General features: G+C 35.4%; 1 protein-coding gene across 1 annotated transcript; it reads right to left on the bottom strand.

The window, feature by feature from the left end:
• Window positions 1-557: 557 nt before the first annotated feature.
• Window positions 558-25,766, bottom strand: LOC123867537 (corticotropin-releasing factor-binding protein). The gene is made up of 7 exons (XM_045909614.1): window positions 25,298-25,766; window positions 9,569-9,668; window positions 9,171-9,331; window positions 7,297-7,492; window positions 6,046-6,224; window positions 4,421-4,529; window positions 558-901 (listed from the first exon to the last, which is right to left on the bottom strand). Exons 1-7 carry the CDS (start codon window positions 25,364-25,366, stop codon window positions 750-752), a joined length of 966 nt encoding a protein of 321 aa, XP_045765570.1. The 5' UTR covers window positions 25,367-25,766; the 3' UTR covers window positions 558-749.
• Between the last annotated feature and the right edge of the window lie 977 nt (window positions 25,767-26,743).

Raw genomic sequence — 26,743 nt, 5'->3', positions numbered from 1 at the left:
AGATGTCTTTTTGTATTTGCTTTCAAGTTTCACTAAGCCACTTGATTCTTTCTCAAAGTGTATGTTCACATTTAGAAAACCTAACACGAGGGTTACGTTAATCTACAGAAATGAATGGAGATATATCTATACAAATAACTAAATGTTTGGTCATCCATACTAATTGACAGACTTTCCAAAACATACGCGGGAAAAGTTACACTAGGGCCTTCGTGTTCACTTAACAGGGCTCTCTCCGTCACTCGTTTCCACTCGTTTCATACAATCGTAGTTCCAATTTCATTTGAATATTAAGCAACCAAAGTCTATGAAATTTCGAAGACATATTCTAGAAACTAATATCTGTGTCTGTGGTGTTTTAGATTTTTCTAAAAATATGTAGTTTTAAAATTACAGGGGCTCAAAGATTTGTATGAAAATTTTTAAGACGCGTAACTTTGAAACCGAATATTTTAACAGAAATCTGGAAAACCACGAGATATTAGTTTCTAGAATATGTCTGCAAAATTTCATGGACTTTGGTTGCTTAATATTCAAATGAAATTGGAACTACGATTGTATGAAACGAGTGGAAACGAGTGACGGAGGAGCCCTCTTAAGTTATTGATTATTACCTAAGATTTGTCAATAAATAACTACTAGGTACGTTAAAATTATGCCTGTTGAACAATGGCGTTAAAACCCATTAATCCGTGGAGTCAGATGATCATCAGGATGTTTAGCGACGTCCAGATAAGTTAATGCTGATCTTAGATGTCATTCAAGCCGCAGATGAGGTCGGCATGCTCGTAATGCTCGAGGGGTAAGGGTGCGAATGCTAGGGTGATTGAGTTTTGGTACTTCCCACTGGATCTGAGTCGGACCACCGTATCCTCACAGGCGATGAAAGCTGGACGATATGCTGAAACAAATACAAAAGTGAATTAATGGCAATGCCCGGCAGAATGCCACACTTAAGACCGGCCACATGGACAGGTCGCGCAGTTGATTGTTGAACGATGTCCATGGAAAACTACCAGAGCAGGCAAAAATTCGACTGCATTTGACCGCCCGGGAAACTCCGCGAGAACTCTTTGGTTTTCCGGAATAAAATGTAGCCCTGTGTTAAATCTAGGTATATACACTTAGAATCTCAGCCAAATCAGTTCAATGATTGTTTCGTGGAGTAACAAACTTTCGCATTTATCACATTATTAAGACTTATAATTAACCGACTTCAAAAAAGGAGGAGGTTCTCAAATCGTCGGAATCTTTTTTTTTCGTTACTAGATGTAGGGTAGGTACTTCCAAGTATTGCGAGTCTAGGAGCTGCAATGATGGGCATCTTTCTGTTGCATCTTTTTTTGATTAATGCTTATTTAATATCTTCTTCTATCTAATAAATAATTATAAGAGGGCAAAATAGGGGTTTGAAATTTGTCTACGCGGAAAAAGTCGCGGGCATAAGCAAATTAACTATGAATTCGTAGATCACTATTTTTGTAACCTTATGAAATTAAAACTGTCAGTGCGCAATTAAATTCGCTCATAACACCCAAAATTGAAGTAATAAATTATTTAACGTAACACACGCAAATACATCCGTAATATTCCGTGATATGTGGATGGTAAACAATTCCATAGCAATATTCTCTCAATTTGGCATATTGTATTGCAAATTAGGCGATTATTCATTTGGATATGCAAATTACTATTTCATGAAAATTAAGCTGAATTGTTTGTTTGATTTTAATGGCTTAGCGCTAATTAATGTTATATTACATAAATACGCATATTTAGTTAGCTATTTATATTATAATCTATCCACGGAGTGTATAAAGTTAAGTATTAAAGTTAGTATAGGGCGCTCTCTATTACGTAATCCCATACAAATATTAAAGATAAAACTCAGTGGGCCTTAATTATTTAAATGAGTCTGATTTCGAATGTCCTGCCATATGCTAGCATAGCAAAGAGCTTCACTGTCTACCTCCCACCTCCATCATCAGAGACGCTTGATGGTACCACAATGGTCATCCAAAACTGTCTACAAATTAGAAGGAGGAAGCTGACAAATCAGTTACCAATTTCGACGGAATGACAATATAATATGAACAATGATGATATTTATGAACAATATGATTTTCTTGGTTTATAGTTAAGAACACTCTCGATCAAGCGACCTTTCAAACAAAAAAAAAACTAAATTAAAATCGGTTCATTAGTTTAGGAGCTACGATGCCACAGACAGATACAGAGATACATAGATACACACGTCAAACTTATAACACCCCTCTTTTTGGGTCGGGAGTTAAAAAGAGAAGCTGACTAACTGACAGGTCAAAACACAAGGTCTAGTAAACATGGGACTTTGTATGAGGCTGGTCAGCCATGGCGTTAGGAATCAGCTTATCTTAGTACTAAAGTGGGACTAGCTAAAGTAAAAAATAAAATTTCAAATCACTACTTTTAAGAGTTAAGTCTCCATGGTCCCAAAACGCAACAGACGTAACTTCCGATAAGAGAAGAATAGCTAAATACCTACGTATTGTCATGCGTAAAATAATAATCAAAAGTATTTTTACCTAAAGAGTTGTTATGGTCGTGTTATGTTTCAAGAAATTGCAAGTCTACAATTTTCACAAACGGATACACGCCTTGTGTCATAAGTAGGTATAGTTTTACACATACCTACTCTTCTTCTTCTTCTCTTCTTTCTTAGCCTTTGTTAATCCATTGTTGGACATAGGCCTCCTCACGTGCACGCCATTCCTCTCGGTGTTGTGCGAGCCTCCTCCAAGTCTTTCCCGCCAGCTTGGTAATGTCGTCTGACCAACGGGAGGGCTGTCTTCCAACGTTCCTCCTTCCGGTGCGTGGCCTCCACTCCAGCAGCAAACGAGTCCATCGCTCGTCTGTAGTCCTACACACATGCCCTGCCCATCTCCATTTCAACCTGGACACTTTCAAAACAATATCAGTTAGTCTCGTTCTTTTCCTGATTGTGGCGTTTGGCACACGGTCAATGAGCGATATACCCAGCATGGCCCGCTCCATTGCTCGCTGTGCCACTTGCAGTTTGGATGTTATTTGTTTTGTCAGTGTCCACGTTTCCGAACCGTAGGTCATTACTGGCAGCACACATTGCTCGAACATACGCCGCTTGAGATAGATGGGGATCTTCTTATTCTTTAGGACGTCGGATAGTTTGCTGAAGGCAGCCCACCCGAGTTGGATTCGGCGTTCCACCTCTCTCATTTGGCTTTGCTTATCTAGGGTCACTACTTGACCCAAGTAAACGTACTCGTTTACCTTGTCAATCTGCTGACCTTGGATAGATATATGGTCTATATCTGTGTTCCGACACATGAATTTTGTTTTTCCTATATTCATTCTTAGTCCAATAGCAGCAGAAGCATTTTGTAGCTGTTCGAGCATTGTGCGCAGTTCTTCCGGTTGTTTGGCGAAGAGTACGATGTCATCAGCGAAACGAAGATGTGATAGCATTTTTCCATTAATGTTCACTCCGTTTTCAGACCAGTCAATTAATTTAAAAACGTCTTCTAAAGCGGCAGTAAACAATTTTGGGGATATAGTGTCACCCTGTCGAATTCCTCGTTGAATGCTGATTAGCTCAGAGAGTTCATGAAGCCTCACTTGAATTGTGGCACCCCTGTATATTTCCCTTAGCACTTCCACATATCCACATATCATATATATCATACCTACTCACAGATCTACAAAAACTTTATTATAGATGCTCCAAAAATATATCACGGTTCCTCACGGCACACTTTGCTTCTTTCATCCTTTCACGGTAATCAATCTTGTTACTTTGACATCTTATGAGATCTTATTTCCCAAATGCTAGAGGTCCTACTGAGCTATTTTTGTTCTAATCTTGTTATCCTAATCTTGTTGCAAAGGTTACGATTTTTATACAAAGTATTATCACACTAATATTATAAAGGCAAAAGTTTGTGTGTATGTGTGTGTGTGTGTGTATGTTTGTTACTCCATTACGCAAAAACCACTAGACGTGTTTGGCTGAAATTTGGAATGGAGATAGATAATATCCTAGATTAGCACATAGGCTATTTTTTATCCCGGAAAATCAAAGAGTTCCCACGGGATTTTGAAAAACCTAAATCCACGCGGACGAAGTCGCGGGCATCCTCTAGTTAATAATATTGGAATAACAAACAAATACTTAAATAATACCATTCTTCTCTTCCGAAAATACCAATAGAAGTTTAAGAAGAGAGAATAGAGAGAGAATAGAGAGAGAAGAGAGAGAGAGACACAGCGACTTTTATAACGAAGCGAGCAGTGCAATTCAACTAGCACAGCGCTGCTACAGCTGAATTATTCAAAAGTCGCTAAGTATTTATATTATTAAACGTAGTTTCAGAGTGATCCTTCTGGAATCATTCTATGCTATTACCTTCGTTGGAGTCGAGCCCGCATATGCTGTCGTATATCTCCATTTTGGTATGATCGAGCCCGCCGGCACCTCCAATATCCGCGTAGTCCGCCAGGCCCCGCTTTGTGCACTGCGCAAACAAGGGATACACACGGCTTAATTAACTCGGGCAAAGGCACGGGCAAAGGATAGCTTAAGCTCGATCGCCACGATAAGTTCGATGTTGTACAATATACTTACCTATGATATGGGATGCGGATGCAAAGTGCTTAAATATGAAGACGGCCTAAACCTCAGCGAGGGTATGAGTTTAATGAAACTGCCTTCCAAGTTAGACTGTATCATCGCACACCAGATGAGATTGCACTCAAGGGCTAACTTGTGTTAGAATTTAAAAAAAAATGAAAATTCAACCTAATCCAAATAATCCAAATCAAAGCCTTAAAGTATTGTCTTATGTTTTATCATAAATGATTAATATTCTTACTTGTTATCAAAATGTAATGTAGGTACCTGAGGAATCAAGATTACTACAAAAAATAAACTCAATTATACAGTTAGGTATGTACACATTTACTTTATTTAGTTAGGTTTACATTTATAGGTATTTATGTAGGTACCTATACGCCATAGCAAATAACACAGGCATAAAGAAAAGAACAAGAAAGAACAAGGAAGTTAGTAAAACTCAAAATGCGGCCTTATCGTTTGTTTGATAGCTATTTCTGCCAAGCATTTTAAATCCTTATCGTAATATACCTAGGTGTAGGACCTTTAGAAATAAAGATATATATACAAATCTGATATACATATATACAATCAGACCTATCAGATATATATACAAATATAGATATTATATACAAATAAATAAAATTGCACTTGCAACTGTCCATATTTTTAAAAGCTATTTTATAGAAACCTAAAAACCAATTATTAAAATATTTGTTGTTTTTTGTCCGTTTTATTGAGATAATCTTTGAAATGGCTAGTTTTGTTCAGCGTTTTGTTTTTCAAAATTTTAATCCTTGCCGATAGAGTCGTGGGCATAAACTTGTATTTAATAAACACAAAACCAATATTTCTATATTCTTGGACGGCTAAACCGTTTCTTTGAGAGCAAAATTTAATAACCGTAAACGTTACAGAATTTTGTACAATGACTTTATATTAAAAATCTTAATCCCTTCAAATGTTGAGTGACTTGCTAGCTTGCAGTGACTTTGTCCGGATGGCATTAAATACCTATCATTGGATGATATAGGTACATAATATCATCCATTGATTCACAATAGTAATAATTACTACCTAATATTATCAGAGGAAATTGAAATAAAATCAGTTTATTTAAATTAACTGTTAGGTACTTACGTTACGAGAAAAATAGCCGGACGAAGAGTTGAAAACATGAAAATTAATTAGGCCAGTCAATGGGGGCAAAATTTTTGACTTCGGTAATGGGTTTGGGGTCGTAAAGCGCAAAACATTCTAAAAGTCCCCGACCAGGAGACCAGTCCTGTGCTCAGTAAATATAGCCCGGCCTGGTTTAAAAAAAGTTGATCCTTGAAGGATTCCTTGTCTTATAGCCTCTAGATTCCCCTATTCAGTTTTCATTTCTGAAAAAAAATCTAAGTATAAAAAATACTTACGTGATGAATAGTCCCCGTTTCGGCGTCAAGTAAGGCGCCTCTTTTCACTGACTGCCCAATGTTAAGATCTAGTACACGCACTGTGGCCGGTGATACTGCAATCAGCGAGCAGTTTCCGGTCACGCCATGATTCCGCAGTGTATAGACACCCTCAGCACCAAATAACATTAGGTTGCAGGCTGGCAAAGAAAGAAAAACATTTAAAGGAGTACCTACATAACGAAAGGCCTCTGGCAGTGGGTTGCCATGATACTAAAGCTCTGGTTTCCTCCAAAAGCAGTGCCATCATGTAGCGGCCGTAATACAGCGGTGAATGACGTCATGAACGTTGTCTATGTAAACAATATGGCGCGGTTTCCTAGATAACGGTAATTAACACCGTAACGTCAAGAAGCGGTACCGCCATTTACATGACGGCCGTCTTGTCGGTGTCATGCAAAGTGTCTGGCAAAGCATGACGTGATTTCATACTATCTACTGATTGATTGATTGATGTGATTCATAATATCTACTGTCATATTCCAAAATCTCAAACGAAGTACTAGGTATCATAGCAAGTCATTTGCTTCGGACTATAACGAGTGTTGTTGAAACTAGATTTTTCTAAATTCTATCCAAAGTTTAGCCATTACTTTAAACAATTTAGTATGAAAACTACTCACGTCTCACGTCTCAGATTTCTCTAGTGTCCTATCAATCTTTGAAAATTTTTTGGCTTTTATTTTACCTACCTTTGATTAAATCTATCTACAAGAGAAACTTTTGTCACGCATAACTCACAATAAAAAGACCCAACTCACTCACTAACAGTCAGATCAACTCCCTGCCTGAATCCTTGGACCTAGAAGCTGAATATTACACCGAGGTTCCCTTTATAATAGGGGTTTACAATAGATTCCCTTACTAACAACGAATAAGGACAGATTTTTCGAGGGAAGTGAAGCCGTCGCTAGTGAGTTATATGACGCGTATATAATAAGTATATTTTTTATGTTATAGTTTTAAATGTTATTTTTAAGAACTAGGCAGTACATATTGGCTGATTGCGGCGCATACAGGGTAATTTTCTGCGTGAGATCCCTTAATTAACTTACATACAACTTTTTTTTAATTTCTGGGTCACTCGGCCCTCAGCCTTTTTCATCTAGCAACTTTCCGCCAGCCTCCTTATATCGTCGCGCTGAACAAACTACGCATATGTGTACGCGTTTTCCATTCTAGAACTTTAAATTTTTTTTCAAAGATACTCACGTCTCGCATTTCTCAAATGCCGTATAGTAACCGCGAAGCCCTTCCCTCGTGCCGGAACTCTGTACTGTATGAGAGCAGCATTTTGTCTAGACACTAGTTTGCGCTGTGGACGCTGGTCACAGTATTCAATTACTCTATCGTCGTCCCAGGAGTCAGCGGGCCAAACTTGCCCATTCAGCTCCCATCCATCCACCCACTAGAAACAAACACGACAAATAGGCTTCAAATAAACAAAATAAAATAAAATGAGATCTGTTCACTGTAGAGAAAGACAAATCAAATTTTTAAAGTAAACTTTTGTTAATAAACACAAAAAACAATTTTATGACGTTTTGGAAATTGTACTTAATAAAAACTTCAGAAAAATTATTAACCGTTTCTGATTAAAACTAAAAATCTAGATAAGTAATTCGAGCGATTTCCGGATTTCTCGATCAAAGAAATTTTATCCGATCGAGATTAATTTTGTGACGAATATAAATTAAAGACGTAAAAAGCATAGTTTCGTGCAGTTCGGGTGTCCATCTGTGTGTCACAGTCATGTTAAAGGTAAACTAAGTAGGTACCTATTACTTAGACATTTACTTAGCATACATAAAAAGACCTGATATTGCAGCTGTACTAGTGTAGCGAAATTCTGTGCGTGCAAAATTCTTGCTGAATTTGTCGGCTAAATCATCCTGCCGAGGTTTCTCAGTGAAGCTTTCGTAGAAATTAAAGTAATTTTAATCCAGTTGAAATTTTGACAGGCAGGCAGAAGTTTTGAAAACTTTCCAGGTTTTGCGACGAGTTTTACATAATAATTAATCCATTTGATAAAGTAATTTTAGGATTTTGTTAAAACTGCTAATTCTGTCATATTCATCTAATAAGATAGCTGTAATTAAAACAATTTTTTTGTGATATTTCACCGAAAATAGTTTTATTATTTAATGGATGTTTTTTATTAAGATTCATTAATACTCCTTACTAATGTTTTGTATTGCCCAAGAGATTTTTTCTTATTAAAAATAAATATCATTGAATTTTTCAAAATGTTATTTCAAAAATTTAATTATGTACCTATTAAAATTCTTGAAGGAAGTTGAAAACTAAGCAGTTAAGTAATGTTTATTGTTAAAGACTAATTGAACAATATTTTTGTGACCTAAAAAATATTTAAAAGACTATTATGAGAAATCTGGAAAATAGATTTATTTTAAAAGGAAAGAGAGAAAAAAGGTTTGAAAAGTTTTATTTTTTCTGAGTAGGATCATTAATCATTTAGAAACCACGTTGCTAGCTAAACGTGATTTCTTTACAGAATCTAATAATATCTTCGCAAACATCCAGTGATGAAGTTATAAATTGCAATTAAGTTAGGTGTTGAGTAACAATTTCATTTTCTCTCCTTTCCTTTCCGGAAAATCATTCATCATCTTGCCTCAGAAAGTTTTCCCCGGCTTATTACATTTGCTTTGAAATATAAACTTAATCATACCGTAGCATGAACACTCAGCACTTCTTTAAGTACTTAGATATTTACTAAATGATGGCGAACGCGTGGATTTAGATTTTTTTTAACTCTCTTGGGAACTTTCGCGAATTTCCAAGATGAAAAGGAGCCTATTTCAGTCTCTAGGAAGCTAGCAATCTTTTTAAAAAAATAGTTTCAATAATATATTATTATCATGAATCATGACAAAAGAATCAAGGAAATCTACTCCTAAATAGGTATAATAGATAGCATCAAGAAGCCTACACTTATTATTAATCCATGCCTTCAAGCAATAAGGAAAGGGGAATATTAGTCATTTAACATGGCTAATATTCTTTGTATATAAAAAAAAAATATTCACTACCAGTCACTTGTGGTACTAGGTGATAGGACTCACCGCAACCAAACCACCATTCTCACACGGGACGTCCAGGTAGTTGAAGATGACTTGGATCCTTTTGTCGGGTTCTGTTATCATATAGATGCCGCATACTGTTGGCTCGTCGGACGGAGACTTGAAGAATAATTCTCCTTCTTCGGACGTTACCAGAAAGCAATCTAGAGACAAAACACGTTTAAGGACTTCGGTCTCGGTTTTCTTGATGTAGTTACATCTAAAGTATCTAAAATAATCTGCATTAAGTGTAAGAATCATGTAACAATACAGTAATTAATCTATATGCATAATGCACTTACAGTATGTACCTACATAGAAGGAGGTATCTATATAATTTTATCCTCCTGGTACATTTTAAATTAAATAATCGTGATTAAATCTTTCAAAAATGAAATTACCTTCAGCAGGGTCGATTACTTTATGTGAAGGAATAGGATAGCGACGCACTCTTGAAAACCATGACAGCAGCTTTTCTGAACCACGATGCTCTCGCCATCCCTAAAAAGTAAATGGATGTCATCATCTTGCCATCGACATAACGTTTCAAATCTTATTATTATTACAAATCTTGGCTGACTTTTTTTCATAGGCTGAATTGTGATCAGCCACTTTTATGAAAATATAGAAACATGAGATTTGTGTTACCAAAAAAACCAAAACCCCTATTAAGGAAATTCTTGCGAGATCTTTCAAAAGCGACGCTGACGAAGTATGAATATTATTGCTACACATAATATTTTTTATTATTATTTATTAACTTTAAAACTTTTTTAAATCTTTAAAAAGATCCATTAAAAAAACAGACAGACAACATAGTGATCCTCTAAGGGTTTCCTTTTTTCCTTTTGAGATACAGAACTCTAATAAAGGCACAAAATAAAACCTATAAACTATAAGACGTATTAACTTACGTAACTATATTATGCGTTTAGGAACGAAGTTTCTGCTCAAAACAAAATATAAACAAAGCATTTTTTTTTCAAAAAACAAAAATTGGCAATTATACTTTTTTCCTTGCAAAACTGATGTTTCTTTTATCTACGGGTTCTCAATTTACTTAAGTAGGTACTTTCCTCATTAATTATCACGAACGAGGAAGATATAATCAGGATCATTTAGGATCTGAAAGAGCCCATTGAAAGACTCTTACAACCTCGAAATAGCTTATTAGACCGATTTATCATCTATTCATCTATTGAGGAGACGCATGTTATCTTATTGGGATCGCTTTGACGCCTCGTCATTCAATATACCTGTCAAAGTTATTAATAAAGTAATAACATTTTGGAACCCTCTATTTATACAATCCTATTGTTTTTGGATGACGTGATAGTCTAGAGTTTAAGACTTTGGGCTACTATTTGGGTTGTCTCGATTTTCAGGTTCAAATCCTAGGCCACCTCTAGTTTTCGGAATTTAAAATCTTTGACGGTGAAGAAAAACATCGGGAACAAACCTGTATACTTATGAGTTCGCCATAATTTCTCCAAAGGTTCACACACCTTGTCCGCCGTCTGTCTGCCGATCCGCACTTGGCTGGCGTGGTGGACTCTAAACACTTCTCATTCTGAGAAGGGACCCGTGTTCAGTAGTGGTTCAGCAATGAGGCGAGGTAATGATGATGATTTACATATCATATGACTGATGCGCCACTTGCCATAAATAGGTACAGTGATAGATCTCGCCTAAATCTCACTATTGCACGGTTGTGGACGAGATTACAGGCGAATGTGAGAACATTATTGCATCTCGCGTACGACTTGTCACTCGGCACTCTTTGTGGCGAATGTGTAAATACAGTATAAGAAACAGATACGACCCATTTATCACGTGTTATTTTTGGAAAATATTTTGAGCTTCTTATTTTCATTAAAAGGAAAATGGACTAATCCTATTCAGGGTTGCCAGAAGTACGGTAATTGCCGTTTCGTACCTACGGCAATTCGCACAAGCCCGCATGACTAATACTGTACGCTCTCTCTGCATCAAATTTTTTATTGCCTAGGATTGGGGTTACGATCTTTCCATCTTCTAAATATACAAGTGTAAATTAAAAATATATACTTAACACCCCCGACAAGTGAAGGTTACAGTAACTAGAAAAGAGCTGATAACTTTCAAACAGCTGAACCGATTTTCTTGGATTATAGCTAAGAACACTCTCGATCAAGCCACCTTTCAAACAAAAAAAAAGACAGATACACAGATGCACACGTCAAACTTACAACACCTCTCTTTTTGGGTCGGGGATTAAAAGTTGAAAATTAAAACCCGACTGCGATCATCTTAATAAACGCTGAAATATTAGAGTAAAATTATTTATCCGTCACTTGATATATTTTAATGTTGTTATATATATATTCATGAGCTCAGGATTTTTTCCTCTTTCATTTGAGATCCCACTCGATACAATAGCAAAAAAAAGTTAGCCCGCTACCATCTTCAACTGCATCATCACTTACCACTAGATGAGTTTGCGCTCAAGGGCTAGCTTGTATTTGAATTTAATTTTTTTTCCATGTTCAAAGCATTTCAACCACATAGCTACGTTGATTGCGGTAGGCTTCAGCGATCACTTAGTTGAATTGTGTTTACAAAACATGTTTATGTAGATCTTGAAGCGTATTTAGACATAACCAGTCATTCATATAAATCACTCATTTTGCTAACATAGCATCAAAGGATTGTCTTTGATAGTTCTGGGGAATGTCTCAATTTGTTCACGTGTTACTTAAGAGGAGTCTCTCCGTCACTCGCTTCATACAAACGTAGTTCCAATTTCATTTGAATATTAAGCAACCAAAGTCCATGAAATTTTGCAGACATATTCTAGAAACTAATATCTGTGTCTGTGGTGTTTTAGATTTTGCTAAAAATATGTAGTTTTAAAATTACAGGGGCTCAAAGATTAGTATGAAAATTTTTAAGACCGCGTAACTTTGAAACCGAATATTTTAACAGAAATCTGGAAAACCACAGACATAGATATTAGTTTCTAGAATATGTCTGCAAAATTTCATGGACTTTGGTTGCTTAATATTCAAATGAAATTGGAACTACGATTGTATGAAACGAGTGACGGAGAGAGCCCTCTTAAATGATCTAATAATAATAATAATAATAATCTTAAATGAAGCTAACTTCATATCACACAAAATATCCTTCTCGTGTTAGTGCTTTAGCTTGGCTCCCTCAACTTCCTTCACGGTGTCGCTTCATTTCTCTTCATGTCGCTTGTTCCTATAAACTGATTAGTAAACGTCGCTTGGACTTTTCTGTACAATATCTTCCCTCTGATCTTTCCAGAGATCGTGAATTTTCGTTGCTACTTTTGTATCTATATACTTATGTAATTGTCGCAATGTAAGTATAATAGACCAGAGGATGCCCGCGGCTTCGCCCGCGTGGATTTCGGTTTTTAATGTCCCGCAGGAACTCTTTGATTTTCCGGGATAAAAAGTAGCCTATGTCCTTCCCCGGGATGTAGCCCATGTCTGTACCAAGTTTCATCAAAATCGGTTCTGCGGTTGGGCCATGAAAACGTAGCAGACAGACAGACAGACACACTTTCGCATTTATTATTATAAATAACTAGAGGATGCCCGCGGCTTCGCCCGCGTGGAGTTCGGTTTTTTGAAATCCCGTAGGAACTCTTTGATTTTCCGGGATAAAAAGTAGCCTATGTCCTTCCCCGGGATGTATGCCAAGTCTGTACCAAATTTCATTAAAATCGGTTCAGCGGTTGGGCCGTGAAAACGTAGCAGACAGACAGACAGACAGACAGACAGACAGACAGACAGACAGACACACTTTCGCATTTATAATATTAGTATGGATTAGTATGGATTAGGTTTTATAATCATGTTGGCTTCCCCGTCAAATAATAACATTTGCATCAGGGTCGTGTTGCTAAGTACACAAACAGCAGAACGCTTATGTAAATATTTGAATTATCTCCACCATATTTTGATAACAATGTGAAAATTTTGTCTGTTTATTTGTTACATCACGAAATAGGCGAAAGATGTTTTCCGAGTTCAACTTGGTTCGCGTGGAAATCCATAACATAGAAAAACCGGCCAAGTGCGAGTCGGACTCACACACGAAGGGATCCATACATACAAAATTACCTATTTACTTTTTAATTTAGATGGTTTTGTGGTTGGAATTTTTTGTTATAATAGCGTCGATGTCGGGGCGGGTCAGCTAGTCGACAAAAAACCAAAGCTTCTAAAGTCTAGCAAAAATCTAAGCTTTTAATTCGCTTGAACACTAAAAGAGTAATAATTATATTTAATTAACAAATGTAGGTACAAACAGTACAAACTAATTAGCACCTTTGGCTTACTATAAAATGTTAATCCTGAGTTATGCGGTATCTATTCAAAATGTACGACGACCCTAAAAGAGAGGCTTAATAAAACAGAATTTAGATTAGGGTTTACGATATGAGGTAACATCACGCAAATAACACGCTGTTTCTAAGAGTAAGTATGCGCCTGATAACGCCTTATAAACGCCTCAGAAAAGCAGTATTATTTAAATATTTTATCGAATTATTGGAATGTCCTCTCAAAACCAACACAAAAAACACAGGTTCAGTGTTTAGAGGTTATCCGAAAGTTTTGAACTAAAAAAAACTAAAGCCAAAATAAATGATTTAATTAGAGCGTGATTGCTACCACAAAATCTAATTATCCAGTTCACAATCCAAATACCGAAAACATACGATATCGCTCCGAATCTCAGATGGAGACTAAACTAAAACCTTCCAAACACCCGTATTTATGCAAGTTCAATCTTGTTGGCCTCCTAGCAACAGATTGTATGACATTGAATGAGCCAAATATCGATTTTATCAAACTACCTTCATTAGGTAAATTAATAATTTTATATTATTTTTGACAATTCAAATCAATTTTTTAAAAGTAACCTTACTTAACTATAATAATAGCAAAAAGTATTGGATCATCATCTGTTTGTCTGCCTTTCTGTGCATGCTTGTGCGTGTAACCAGTGATGAATTATGGACTCGAGACATGGTCGCTGACTATATGGGCCTCATAAAAGAAACCTCAGCACTCAGCCGACGATAGAGAGAGCTACGCTTGGAGTTTATTTTGGAGGAGATCCGTAGGAGGACCAGATCAGATCACCGCCATAGTTCAACAGGTTGCCAAGTTTAAGTGGTAATGGGCAGTACACATACGTTAGGGTCCCAAGGTGCTAGAATGGCGACCTCGCACCGGAAAACGCAGCGTAAAGGGCCCCACAGATTAACAGTTCGCCTGCAGTATTTAGTCCTATCAGGCGGCCTGCCGACAAAAAACTACATAGCCCACTCACTAAAGCGATATTTGCCTGCCGGCAATGGTCGGGTACTGGCTTTGAGTCCACACACTAGCAGGCGGTAGACGACAATTACAAACCGCCGCCGCAACGCTTGTCGGCAAAAGTCGTACCGGCTCGGGATCTACACACTAGCAGACGACGGTCGACAGTTAAATACTCAGTAATAGTGATGTTAGAATACCCCTTCCAAATGGCCCGTTTGCAATCTTAGACTGCGTAGATTGCAGTCAAGAGCTATTTATGGAATAAAAGAAGTGTACAACACTGCTCCAGCTGAAAGTAAAGTAATATGGAACTGTGGTTACTTTTCTAAGAGATTTAAATATTACAATTATATTATTTTTCATGACAATGCGGCCTAATCAAGAGGAAATCGTTGAAAAAATTATCGTATCTACTTATCTGAAGTTGTAAACTAATTTATGAAACGTTTGAACAATGTTTTGTGGTTTTTGAAGTCGGTTTTATTTTTCTTTTGAAAATTTTTTATTTCACAATTTTTAGTGGCCCCACTGTACTATAATATGCTATGTCCAGTTAAAACCCTACTGTTTACTAAGCTATTACACACTGATCGCGAGCAATTTGCTCTTGTCCATTGAGGAGTTCTGTTCTCCATCTCCGAAGATATTCATCAGATCTTCACCTTTATATGGGACCACCTGCGCAGTATACAATGGTATTGAAATGTCAAACAAAAAAAATTTCCAAATCGGTCCAGGGGTCTTTGAGTAATCGGGGAACATACATAAAAAAAAAGATTCCGACGAATTGAGAACCTCCTCCTTTTTTGGAAGTCGGTTAAAAAATATTTTTAGATGTTACCCGCAATTTCAGCTCAATTACCTAAGCTTTATCCTTAGGATGGACATAAGTAATTTTAAGCCTTGAAAATCAAAGAGATAAAAAATTTAAAAATTAGCTTATGCTAATAATTAAGTTGTTATTAACAACAACAAGGTTCATAACACAAACTTCAAACTAAAGGTAGGTTCTAGGTTTGGCTTACATAATCCGTAATTAAATTTTACGAAACTTACTTAGGTATTCTTGGAGGTTGTTATTTTTGTAAGAGTTAAACATGTAGCTAAACAACATAAGTTGCCTACGAAAATTTTGTATGAACGTTAATTATTTGGTACAAACAATACTTTCGTTTGGACCAAACTAATACTTACAACTACGAGTTCCTAAGTACTTCGCTGGTTCAGTAGGTAACCCAAAGAGAGTTTTCAGTTTTGGCCTCTGAGGTTGAGATCCATAGATCAACGTGTTAAATAAAGTTAAATATTTGGAGACTGACATGGGCTCCAGAGATGACCTACTGAGATTTACAGCCGTATTCACAATCATTACTATGGGGTCTCACAGTGCGCTCGAACGCATAGTGTAGGTTTCACCAATCAGATCATTGTAAATTGACGTGATACAGTCATCTGATTGGTGGAACCTACACTGTGCGTTCGAACGCACTATGAGACCTCATAGTAACGTTTCTGAATACGGGTGTTAGATTAAAAATAATCTAAATTTCCGTAGGTGGAGTCGCGGGCATCAGCTAGTTTCACAATAAAACCTTTAAAGGTACAACACAGCTTTTAAAACTCTTTATTAAACCGGGCAGTACTTATTATTATGTACTTAATAAAAATTCCGAGCGAACAGCTAATGTACTTTTTCTCATCTACTTAATAAAGCTAATGGCTATGAAGGAATACCCTATTGTGACGTAATATTATCTAACGTGGGCTACAAAGCGTCGCCTTTATCATCAATTACGCCTGCATGAAAAGCTATGGTGATTTTAGTTTTTAGTATGTAATAAAAGGGTCAGCCAGCAACTAGCTGGTTAGAAGAAGTTAGCTGAATGCAGTCAATATGCACTTTAGACGGGCGTGATTTCAACATTAACAATTGTAAATTAAAATTTATAACACCTCCGACAAGTGAAGGTTACAGTAACTAGAAAAGAATTCAAACGGCTGAACCAATTTTCTTAGATTATAGCTAAGAACGATCTCGATCAAGCCACCTTTCAAACAAAAAAAAAAACTAAATTAGAATCGGTTCATTAGTTTAGGAGCTACGATGACACAGACAGATACACAAATACACAGATACATACGTCAAACTTATAACACCCCTCTTTTTGGGTCGGGGGTTAATAAGATAAATCCAGTATAAAACTTTTACATTTTCAATAAAATTTGAAAAAAAAGATGAAGTTCTAAAAAAGTTCTTTTAATAATTGTAATACCAGGTAAATGTTTTATATTTGTATTAATAAAACTACTTACTTAAAATAAATATTAAAAAAATCCCATGAGAACATAATATCAATTTACTACCGAAGTTACTTGCATCCCAGACACAGGATATAATTAGCTAAACCTAACTAAATCCACGCGGACAAAATTACGGGCATCATCTGGTAAATTAACAAGATGAAGTTGAACATTAAAGCCCGATTGCGATCGTCATTAAACGCTGAAATATTATAGTAAAATTGTTTTTCTGTCTCTTGGTATATTTAAATGTTGTAGTACCTACATTTATATATAAGAACTCAGAATTTTCTCCTCTTTCATTTATTTTGACACTCCACTCGATACAATAGCAAAAAAATATTTTTGGAGACCCCCACTTTTTTCATGTAACATCCGTTAGGTCATTTTTTTTTCATATAAAATATAGCCTATGTCACCCGGACCTTTACGACGAATCGATTGACACCTCATTCATCAAAATCGGCCCAGTAGTTTAGGCGCTACGGTGGAACACACAGAATCTGGATACAAACATACACACATACATAATACATAGACTGCTAAAATCATAACCCTTCCTTTTGGCTTTGCCGCAGTCGGGTAAAAAAGAATTGAAACATGTTATTAATCTTGAGATATCTTTATACACAAAGAGTGTTACTATATTTACTCGTACTACCTACATGGTACCTCGTATTACGATATTGATATATCTAGTTCGATATATTTTATAGTTAGTTAAACATGATTGATTCCGCCCACGCTTTTATTGCGATGATCATTATTAGGGCTCCGTACCTCAAAAGGAATAAATCTGAAAACCGCGAATTTGTGGTAAGTCATTAAAAAAATTTAAAATGAGTTTCAATTGTAAAAGTAAGATAACTATACTAAGTGGGGTATCATATGAAAGGGCTTTACGTATACATTCTAAAACAGATTTATTTTTTATTTTTATGCACGATAAATCAAAATCGTGCAAAATGTTGGAAAAAATACCTAAGAACGGAACCCTCAGTGCGCAAGTCTGACTCGCACTTGGCCGGTTTTCAGTATTTTTATAAAGTTATTTTTTACAAATATTATGTACTTATGAGTGTTAATTGAAATTCGATATTCTGAGCAGGAAGCTGAAAATAAAGTCAGCCTACGCAGCCCGTACTTACTATTTTTGCCACGTTTCATAATAAATACTGAATAACAATATTTCATTATTTGTATCTATTACATGACTCGTTTTGAATTCGCACGACTGAGCTGCGGACTAAATAACTGGAACTCAATTGATTTCCACGCCCAAAAAATTATTTATTAGTTAGTTCACAAACTTTCATATCTTTTATTCAATATTCGTCAATAACAATGTAAATGGTAAATGTCACAATATATAATAATAATTAGTCTAATTTAAAAATACCTATTAGTTAGTTAGTATTCATTATTTTATTGGATCACAAACGCAGGCGAAATTGCCACAAACTACAGCACCATCGTAATGTCACCAGCCTACCGGTCATCAATCTATCAGATCATATACTTTGAGGAGTGTGCTCTGAATAGGCTCAGAATCTTTAGAATTTTGTTCCTTCTTCATCGTTCAACCACAGAACGGCGAGAAACCGTGAGTCCAGGTATCCTGACGTGGTTGACTTATTTTCTAATCTACTCGCACGAAACCTTTTTGTTCAATGTTTCTGATACGAACTGCTAAGGAAGAAAAACCGAAAGCCACACTTTCGGTTTTTCAAGGCGAGCGCGAACATGTATTTTCTATACAACCGCGCCCTAGACGTCATAATTGCTTTTCGTAAGGCATGATTGTCGTGAAGAGCAAGTCTATTCTATAATGAAAAATACTACATGCAAATCCTCGTCGAGTCCCAGTAAGGTTGAAAATCGCTTTAACCGCATAAAATAATGCACATGAGGCATAGCCGGGGCCGTAGGACACAATAGACCACAAGGCCACATACCTGTTCCCGCGGGTTAATTAATTACAAGCTCGGAGTAAAATGCCCGCAGCTTTCAAGATTATGAGCTGTAAAAAATATTAAACTATCGCATTTTACCCCAGTATGTTAGGAACTATCTTTAAAGCGTTCCGTAGAAAAATAACGAAACCCTTATAGTTCCGTCCAGTCCATATTATGTCCGTATAACACAGTATTTTAAAAGAAAACCTACTTATTGTTACCATTAGTAGGTTTTATTCTACCAGTTTTTCAACAAATCTATTTCACTGCTGTTTATAAATTAATAAGCCCCAAAGCACATGATTATTGACATTTATGTCACAAAAGCACAAAAGGGAAAGTCTAATGAAAAGTGGTGGTTATAAGGCTGTTACCTCTACGCTGTGTAACTAAATCTCAAAAATACGGAATAGACCTGCGTGCCAATTTTTCGCTGCCTTTCGTATCTTTTGTACCAGTTTCAACATTCAGAACAACTGAAAGTTCTAAAAGATTGATCGATTTGATTTGGAAAGTCTAACGAGAGTTTGCAACTCGTTTTTAGGCTGCGGTCGTTTTAAGCTTGGAAAAAATTGTCGTTACAGTACCATACCCTAAACAAAATGTTTCAATAAAGGCAAAAACCTTTTAGTGGACAAAGATTTAATATTATTTGATCTTATTGGCATGTAAGGGTAGTAACAAATTTTATAGGGGATGACATTTCAATAAACTGGTGAATGTAATTTTTATCTCCCAAACATTTTAGGGATTGGGAATCTATATTGAATCCTGATATAAATTTTGGTTTTATTTAGACATTTCATGCAGAAAAACTTGATTTGATATCTACGTAATACGTATGTACCTACGAAATTCATATACAAGTAAGGAATAATAATAATTTGTAAGAATGTGGACCATAAAGAAAAATAAGAATTGTTAAATTTTTTGTGATATAATCACAAATTCACATTTTTGGGATTTGTCCCTTCACTTTGTGCTATAAGACCACCTACCTGCCAATTTTTACGATTATGTCAACGGGAAGTACTTACCCTATAGGGTTCTTGACAGACAAGCAGACAGACAACAAATTGATCCTAGAAGAGTTCCTTTTTTCTATTGATATACGGACCCCTAAAAACAATATATCTACTTAAATCAATTTATAGGTTTCCGTATCTCCAGAAAAAAAGTAATCTTTTAAGAAAGTCTGTTTGTCTATCTCTCAAGACCCGTCAAGGGAATCAGAATGGAATCTTTTAACTAGAATCATGAAGTTTGGTAACGATGTCATTTTTTTTACTCTGGTAATGTAACAGTGTATTTAGTAAAGGGAAAAATCCAAAACCAATGAATAAAATCGTTATAAAGTTGAAAACTAAAACCCGACTATGATCGTTTTTATAAACGCTGAAATATTAGTGTAAAGTTGTTTTTCTGTCGCTTGGTATATTTTAATGTTGTTGTACATATATTCATGAGCTCAGAATTTTCTCTTCTTTCATTTAACATCCTACTTGATGCAATAGCAAAAAAGAAATTTTTGGTGACCTCTACTTTTTTGATGTAACGTCCGTTAGGTCAATTTTTTTCGTAAAAAATATAGCTCGTCACCCGGACCTTCACAATGAATCCATTGACTCCTCATTCATCAAAATCGGACCAGCGAACAATCAACATAGAATCTGGATACAAACATACATAATACATATACATACATTCATACATACATAGACTGTTAAATCATAACCCTTGCTTTTGGCTTTGCCGAAGTCGGGTAAAAATTGAGTCGAAATCGTATTGTACGGGAGAATCTGGGAGCCGACCACTTTATTATCCAAACAAAATATACCTTCCATTAAATGACTTATGACCCTCAAAATAAGGAATATGACGCAGAAAAAGAATTTGCTGAAGAAGTATCAAGTGACAATAAAACAAGTATTTCGAGCAAGAGTCAATAGGAATGAACGATAAAAATGTTTGATGAAAAGCATAGGCAAGCAAGTGGCCATTGAATAATGAATAGATAACGTTCATATATAGAGAAAAATGTAAGTAATTTAATATTTTGCTATCCTACTTTTTGCTATTTTTTACCCCCGACCCAAAAAGAGGGTTGTTATAAGTTTGACATGTGTATCTATGTATCTGTCTGTGGCATCGTAGCTCCTAAACTAATGAATCAATTTTAATTTAGTTTTGTTTTGTTTGAAAGGTGGCTTGATCGTGTTGTTAGCTTAATTTAAGAAAATCGGTTCAGCCGTTTGAAAGTTATCAGCTCTTTTCTAGTTACTGTAACCTTCATTTGTCGGGGATGTTATAAATTTTTAATTTACACTTGTAATTAGTCATCTGCGTGGCGACAAGCTCGTGCCTCGTTATCGAGTTCTACACCTACCTGAGATCTACAGAGCGTAATTTAACTTTGCTCAGCATTTACATAAAAACAAGATTAATAGGGCTCTCTCCGTCACTTACTCCATACAATCGTAGTTCCAATTTCATTTGAATATTAAGCAACCAAAGTCCATGAAATTTTGCAGACATATTTTAGAAATTAATATCTCTTCCAGTGGTGTTTTAGATTTTTCTAAAAATATGGAGTTTTAAAATTACAGGGGGCTCAAAGATTTGTATGTGAATTTTTAAGACCGCGTAACTTTGAAATCGAATATTTTAACAGAAATCTGGACAGAAATTGGAACTACGTTTGTATGGAGCGAGTGACGGAGAGACGCCTTTCTTACTTTTACTTTTTAAAAGCCCTAGCATCTATATATAAAGTATATACGATATTATTTTGGAGTTTCATTTTAAAATGGCTGTGACACGCGGACAAACAGTCGGACTTGACTAAACTATAAGGTTCTTCCCTAAGTTCCCGACTTAAATTGTTGGTCCCATATTTTGGTAAGTAGACATTTTCATAATTAATTTAATCATATTATCATGAAAATAATTAGGGACCCATTCAGCCTTCAAAATAAGCTTGTTAAAAGCCTATTGTATTCAATAATCTTTTAATTAGGTTTGGTTATTTACTTCTTGGTTTTGGTTTTAACTTACAGAAGTATTTTCTTCTTAACATTGTATTTTTGTACACTAAAACATATTTTGCAAATTTTAATTGGATGATATAGAGCCCAAAACAGTAGGTATTTTTAGCTTTTATTTGACGAAGGAATAATGGAAGAAAGGATAGACAGACAACAAATTGATCCGATTTTCCTTTTGAGGTACGGAACCTTAAAAAATTGATTCAAACTTTACATCTTGGGTACTAGAGTTCTATAGGTATAATAAGCCAACTGTCTACTGTGCTATCAGATTGAAAAGGGCTCTCCAATCTCCAATTTTAACCCCCGACCCGAAAATAGGGGCGTTATAAGTTTGACGTGTGTATCTGTGTATCTGTCTATGGCATCGTAGCTCCTAAACTAATGAACCGAGTTTAATTAAGTTTTTTTTGTTTGAAAGGTGGCTTTACCGAGAGTGTTCGTAGCTATAATCCAAAAAAATCGGTTCAGCCGTTTTAAAGTTATCAGCTCTTTTCTAGTTACTGTAACCTTCACTTGTCGGGGGTGTAATAAATTTTTAATTTACACTTGTGACTCCGTGTGAAACATTCAGAAATAGTACTTACAATTTTATAACAGCAGTTAAAGATTGTTTGTGTGTAAAAACATAACAATACACTATGGTAAGATTATTTACGTAGGTGATAACCATAATATTATGACTACAAGTAGGTAGTGTTTATTGACTCCACCCCACATAAAATGTTATCATTATTTTATCAATTACTACAGGGAAGGCCAGGACGCTACACAGCTATACTGCCGCAGAGAGACACATTGTTGGACTTAAATTGGAACAACAAAGTTTTGAAAGCTTGTGCACCCTTAAAAAAAATTTTGCCTACTTACAAAAAGAAATCGTTAGTTTCTATGTGTTCTAAGTAAAATTGTTTTACCGATATAAATATTTTGTGTTTTGTATTTGTTAGTATGTGCCTTGTTATTTCGAGAAAAGTAAATAATGTCAGTTGCGTTTTTAGTAATAAAACAAATATTACCAGATATCTTTTCCTGGTTTGGGGAATATAATGTTAAAAATGTAGCAAAAATTGAGGCAGATACGTCCTTCTATCTTTGAATGGCATGTATCACAGTATACATTATATTGACTAACTCGTAACGCCCACGTGTATATTGCCTACACTTTTAATTAATACATTTTACTACATCTATGAATAAGGCTCCATTACTACCAGGGTTGTGCAAAATGCGTAGTGATCGTTGTACCTTTTTCAACCCCCGACCCAAAAAGGGGGTTGTTGTAAGTTTGACTTGTGTATCTGTGTATCTGTCTGTGACATCGTAGTTCCTAAACTAATGAACCGATATTAATTTAGTTTTTTTTTTGTTTGAAAGGTGGCTAGATCCAGAGTGTTCTTAGCTATAATCCAAGGAAATTGGTTCAGCCGTTTGAAACATATCAGCTCTTTTCTAGTTACTGTAACCTTCACAGTTATATAACCTTGGGGGGTGTTATAAATTTTTAACTAACACTTGTTTACAGAAGCTTAGATGAGCTAAACTATAGAAAAGAAGCAAAAAGTTTTTCCAGCCCACATCAGTATGCTTATAGTGCGTTTCATCGGATAGTAGGTACCTATGGCGTTATGTTGGCTCCCCTGTCTGTTGGGTGGTCATTGGCACCATATTGGCATGAGAAGACGCCATTTTGTTTATTTTCATTTGATTTTCATTTCATTCATTCAGGAAAATCAAATGAAAATAAACAAAATCTGCGTCTTCTGCAAATATGGTGCACATGACTTGGGTCTTGGACAGACAGGGGAGCCAACATAACGCCATAGGTACTACTCGATGAAACGCACTATAGTAAAGAAGTAGCAGTAGGTACAACACTTACCTGTTTTAATTGCTGAAACAATTAAAAGGAAACACAAAAATATATGAGAGCGATCGTTAGCATTTTTTTCATATAGAGCTTAATTACTAAACCACACAATATATTATTAACAAAACCGTAGGTAATTTCCAATTAAAATAGTCGTAGCCGCATCGTTGTGCGTTAAAAACACACTTGCCCGCTTTTGTGGGAACGGACGTTAAAATTACTTTAGAGAAAATTCTTTTGAAATATGTTGGGAAACAAGAGAGCGCAGGATTTTAATGGGAAAACGTTTTAACAGGGCTCTCTCCGTCACTTACTCCATACAATCGTAGTTCCAATTTCATTTGAATATTAAGCAACCAAAGTCCATTAAATTTAAAAATCTAAAACACCACAGGCACAGATATTAGTTTCTAGAATATGTCTGCAAAATTTCATGGACTTTGGTTGCTTAATATTCAAATGAAATTGGAACTACGTTTGTATGGAGCGATTGACGGAGAGACCCCTCTTAATCCACAGTTATAAAAAATGCAATTTTCTTGCAACAAGAAATTTTTCGATATTAAAGGTATACTTACTCGATTTTTAACCCCCGACCCAACAAGAAGAGTGTTATAAGTTTGACGTGTGTATCTGTGTATCTGTCTGTGGCATCGTAGCTCCTAAACTAATGAACCGATTTCAATTTAGTTTTTTTTTTGAAAGGTGGCTTGATCGAGAGTGTTCTTAGCTAAAATCGAAAAAAATCGGTTCAGCCGTTTGAAAGTTATCGGCTCTTTCTAGTAATTGTAAACTTCACTTGTCGTTGGTGGTATAAATTTTTAATTTACACTTGTATTTAAAGTTTCTAATAAAATCTGAAATTTTAAATCGATCAACAGAAATATTATTATTTAAGTTACCTACTTATAAACATTTAAATACTGGTTTTTTTTTTCTTCTAAGTACATAAAAAAGTAACAACTTTCTAAAGGTGGGATGGGATTATAATTTTCTGTCATTTCCGGGTTGATAGATTTTTTTCAGGACAAAATGTTAGTTCTAATTGACATTTTTCAATTAGATCAAAGAATATCAGCTCGTCTTTTCTTCTGCAAATTCGTATATAAATGGACTCACATGCCGTTTTCACCACCATTATGAATATTTCACAAGGCGGGTTTGCATTAAACCTGTGCGAAGCAGTGGCAAGTCAGCTAGTGTTAATTTTTATTATTTTATTTAACTTATGATATAAAAGACCACTTGGATTTTGATACCATACAGAAACTGACTAACTAACGGATGAAATTGCGAGAAGAACTTATACTCATCTATACCTACTCGTAATAAAAATAATATTAAAAATCTGAAAGTTTGGATGTCTGTTGCTCCTTTACGCTACAATAACTGAACCGATTTGACCAAAATTTTTAAATAGAGATAGATTATACACTAAATGAACATAAAATCATTTCATTTCAGAAAATCAAAACGTTAAAAAACCACGTGAACGATGTCGCCATCCAATAAAAGGTACCTACTGGGTTCGAATTCCGTTGGAATCTATTTAAATGTTATTCATGAAGTTCTAATTTTATGTACTAGTACTTAATATATGATTTCAATTTTATTAACTTACCGGTAAAAGTAAACCTTCAATACCATTGCACGCCAGCACAGCCGCGACGAAATAAAGAATAACTCTCATTTTGAAAAAGTTTTCACAAACTTCTCACTGATAAGTTAAATAGGTTTCACTGAGCAGTAACGTTGGCTTCAGACAAATTGTGAATGGGTCGACTTTCCCGCTCCCTTTATAAGCGGTCCCAATGTTCTGCGCAAACTCCGATGCGTTTAATCCTTTAGTGTACCACTTCCTCACTTTAAAAATCTTTTACCAAACCTTTGTACTAAAAAAAGTCTTTTTCTAAAAATTTTAACTCTGCATGACACCTTTGTAGTATTCTGTTTACTTTATAAAATATCTTTAGTTTGTGAAAAGCTTTACCGTATAAAAAATTCTTTCAGATTTTTCACTTCGTATTCTATGAAAAACCTTACGAAAAACTGTTATTTTTTCTTCAATAACTTGCCACTCAAGAGTATCCCTCAATGATGATATCTTTCAGAGTAAAACCTTATCATTTGTAGCACGAGCGAAATTTTATCAGTACCTATTATTTGTTCGGTAAATGTTTATATCACTTGTGGTCTATAAATGGCTAAATTGTTAGTACAGATAAATGTATGATAAATATTTGTCACGTTTTGGAATTTATAGATTGTACGAATGTGTTTTTAAATATATATTTTTTATTTTAATATAAAAAAAGAATCATTTACAATCATTTATTGTTTTAATAATGTTACAACCCAAATTAGGTTGAGCTTCTAATATCTACCTAAAATAAGTCGTAGGTACGCCTGCGTTATAGGCATCAGTGCTCTCCCTTTACAGACTAGAATAACAAGTGTAAATTAAAAATTTATAACACCCCCGACAAGTGAAGGTAACTAGAAAAAAGCTGATAATTTTCAAACGGCTGAACCGATTTTCTTGGATGATAGCTAAGAACACTCTCGATCAAGCCACCTTTTAAACAAAAAAAAAACTAAATTAAAATCGGTTCATTCGTTTAGGCGCTACGATGCCACAGACAGATACACAGAAACTCAGATGCACCCCCCTCTTTTTGGGTCGGGGGTTACTAAAAGGTGTAGTTATTTACTTTGAAAATTGAATCACGTTTTAATTTTTTATAAAGGATGTTACCACAAATTCACGGTTTTCGCATTTATTCCTTTACTTGTGCTATAAGACCTATCTACTTGCCAAATGTCATGATTCTAGGTCAACGGGAAGTACCCTATAGGTTTCTTGACAGACACGACGGACGGACGGACGGACGGACGGACAGACGGACAGACAGACAGACAGACAACAAAGTGATCCTATAAGGGTTCCGTTTTTCCTTTTGCGGTACGGAATGCTAAAAATTAAAAATCTCTTTCTTGCATACAGAAAATATTACCGTTGTGTATTTTATACTACTAATTCTGCGTTTTTGCCTAAGTTTGACTGGAA

This window comes from Maniola jurtina, chromosome 8, assembly GCF_905333055.1.
Source record: "Maniola jurtina chromosome 8, ilManJurt1.1, whole genome shotgun sequence".
NCBI classification, from domain to species: Eukaryota; Metazoa; Arthropoda; class Insecta; order Lepidoptera; family Nymphalidae; genus Maniola; species Maniola jurtina.
This window is presented reverse-complemented; position numbering and strand designations above follow the sequence as displayed.

Coding starts and splice junctions, on each gene's coding strand:
- LOC123867537 (XM_045909614.1), bottom strand. CDS start 25,366: ATGAGAGTTATTCTTTATTTCGTCGCGGCTGTGCTGGCGTGCAATGGT. Junction 9,332..9,568: donor AGTAATCGACCCTGCTGAAG/GTAATTTCATTT, acceptor TTTTGTCTCTAG/ATTGCTTTCTGGTAACGTCC. Junction 902..4,420: donor CGGGCTCGACTCCAACGAAG/GTAATAGCATAG, acceptor TATTTGTTTCAG/CATATCGTCCAGCTTTCATC.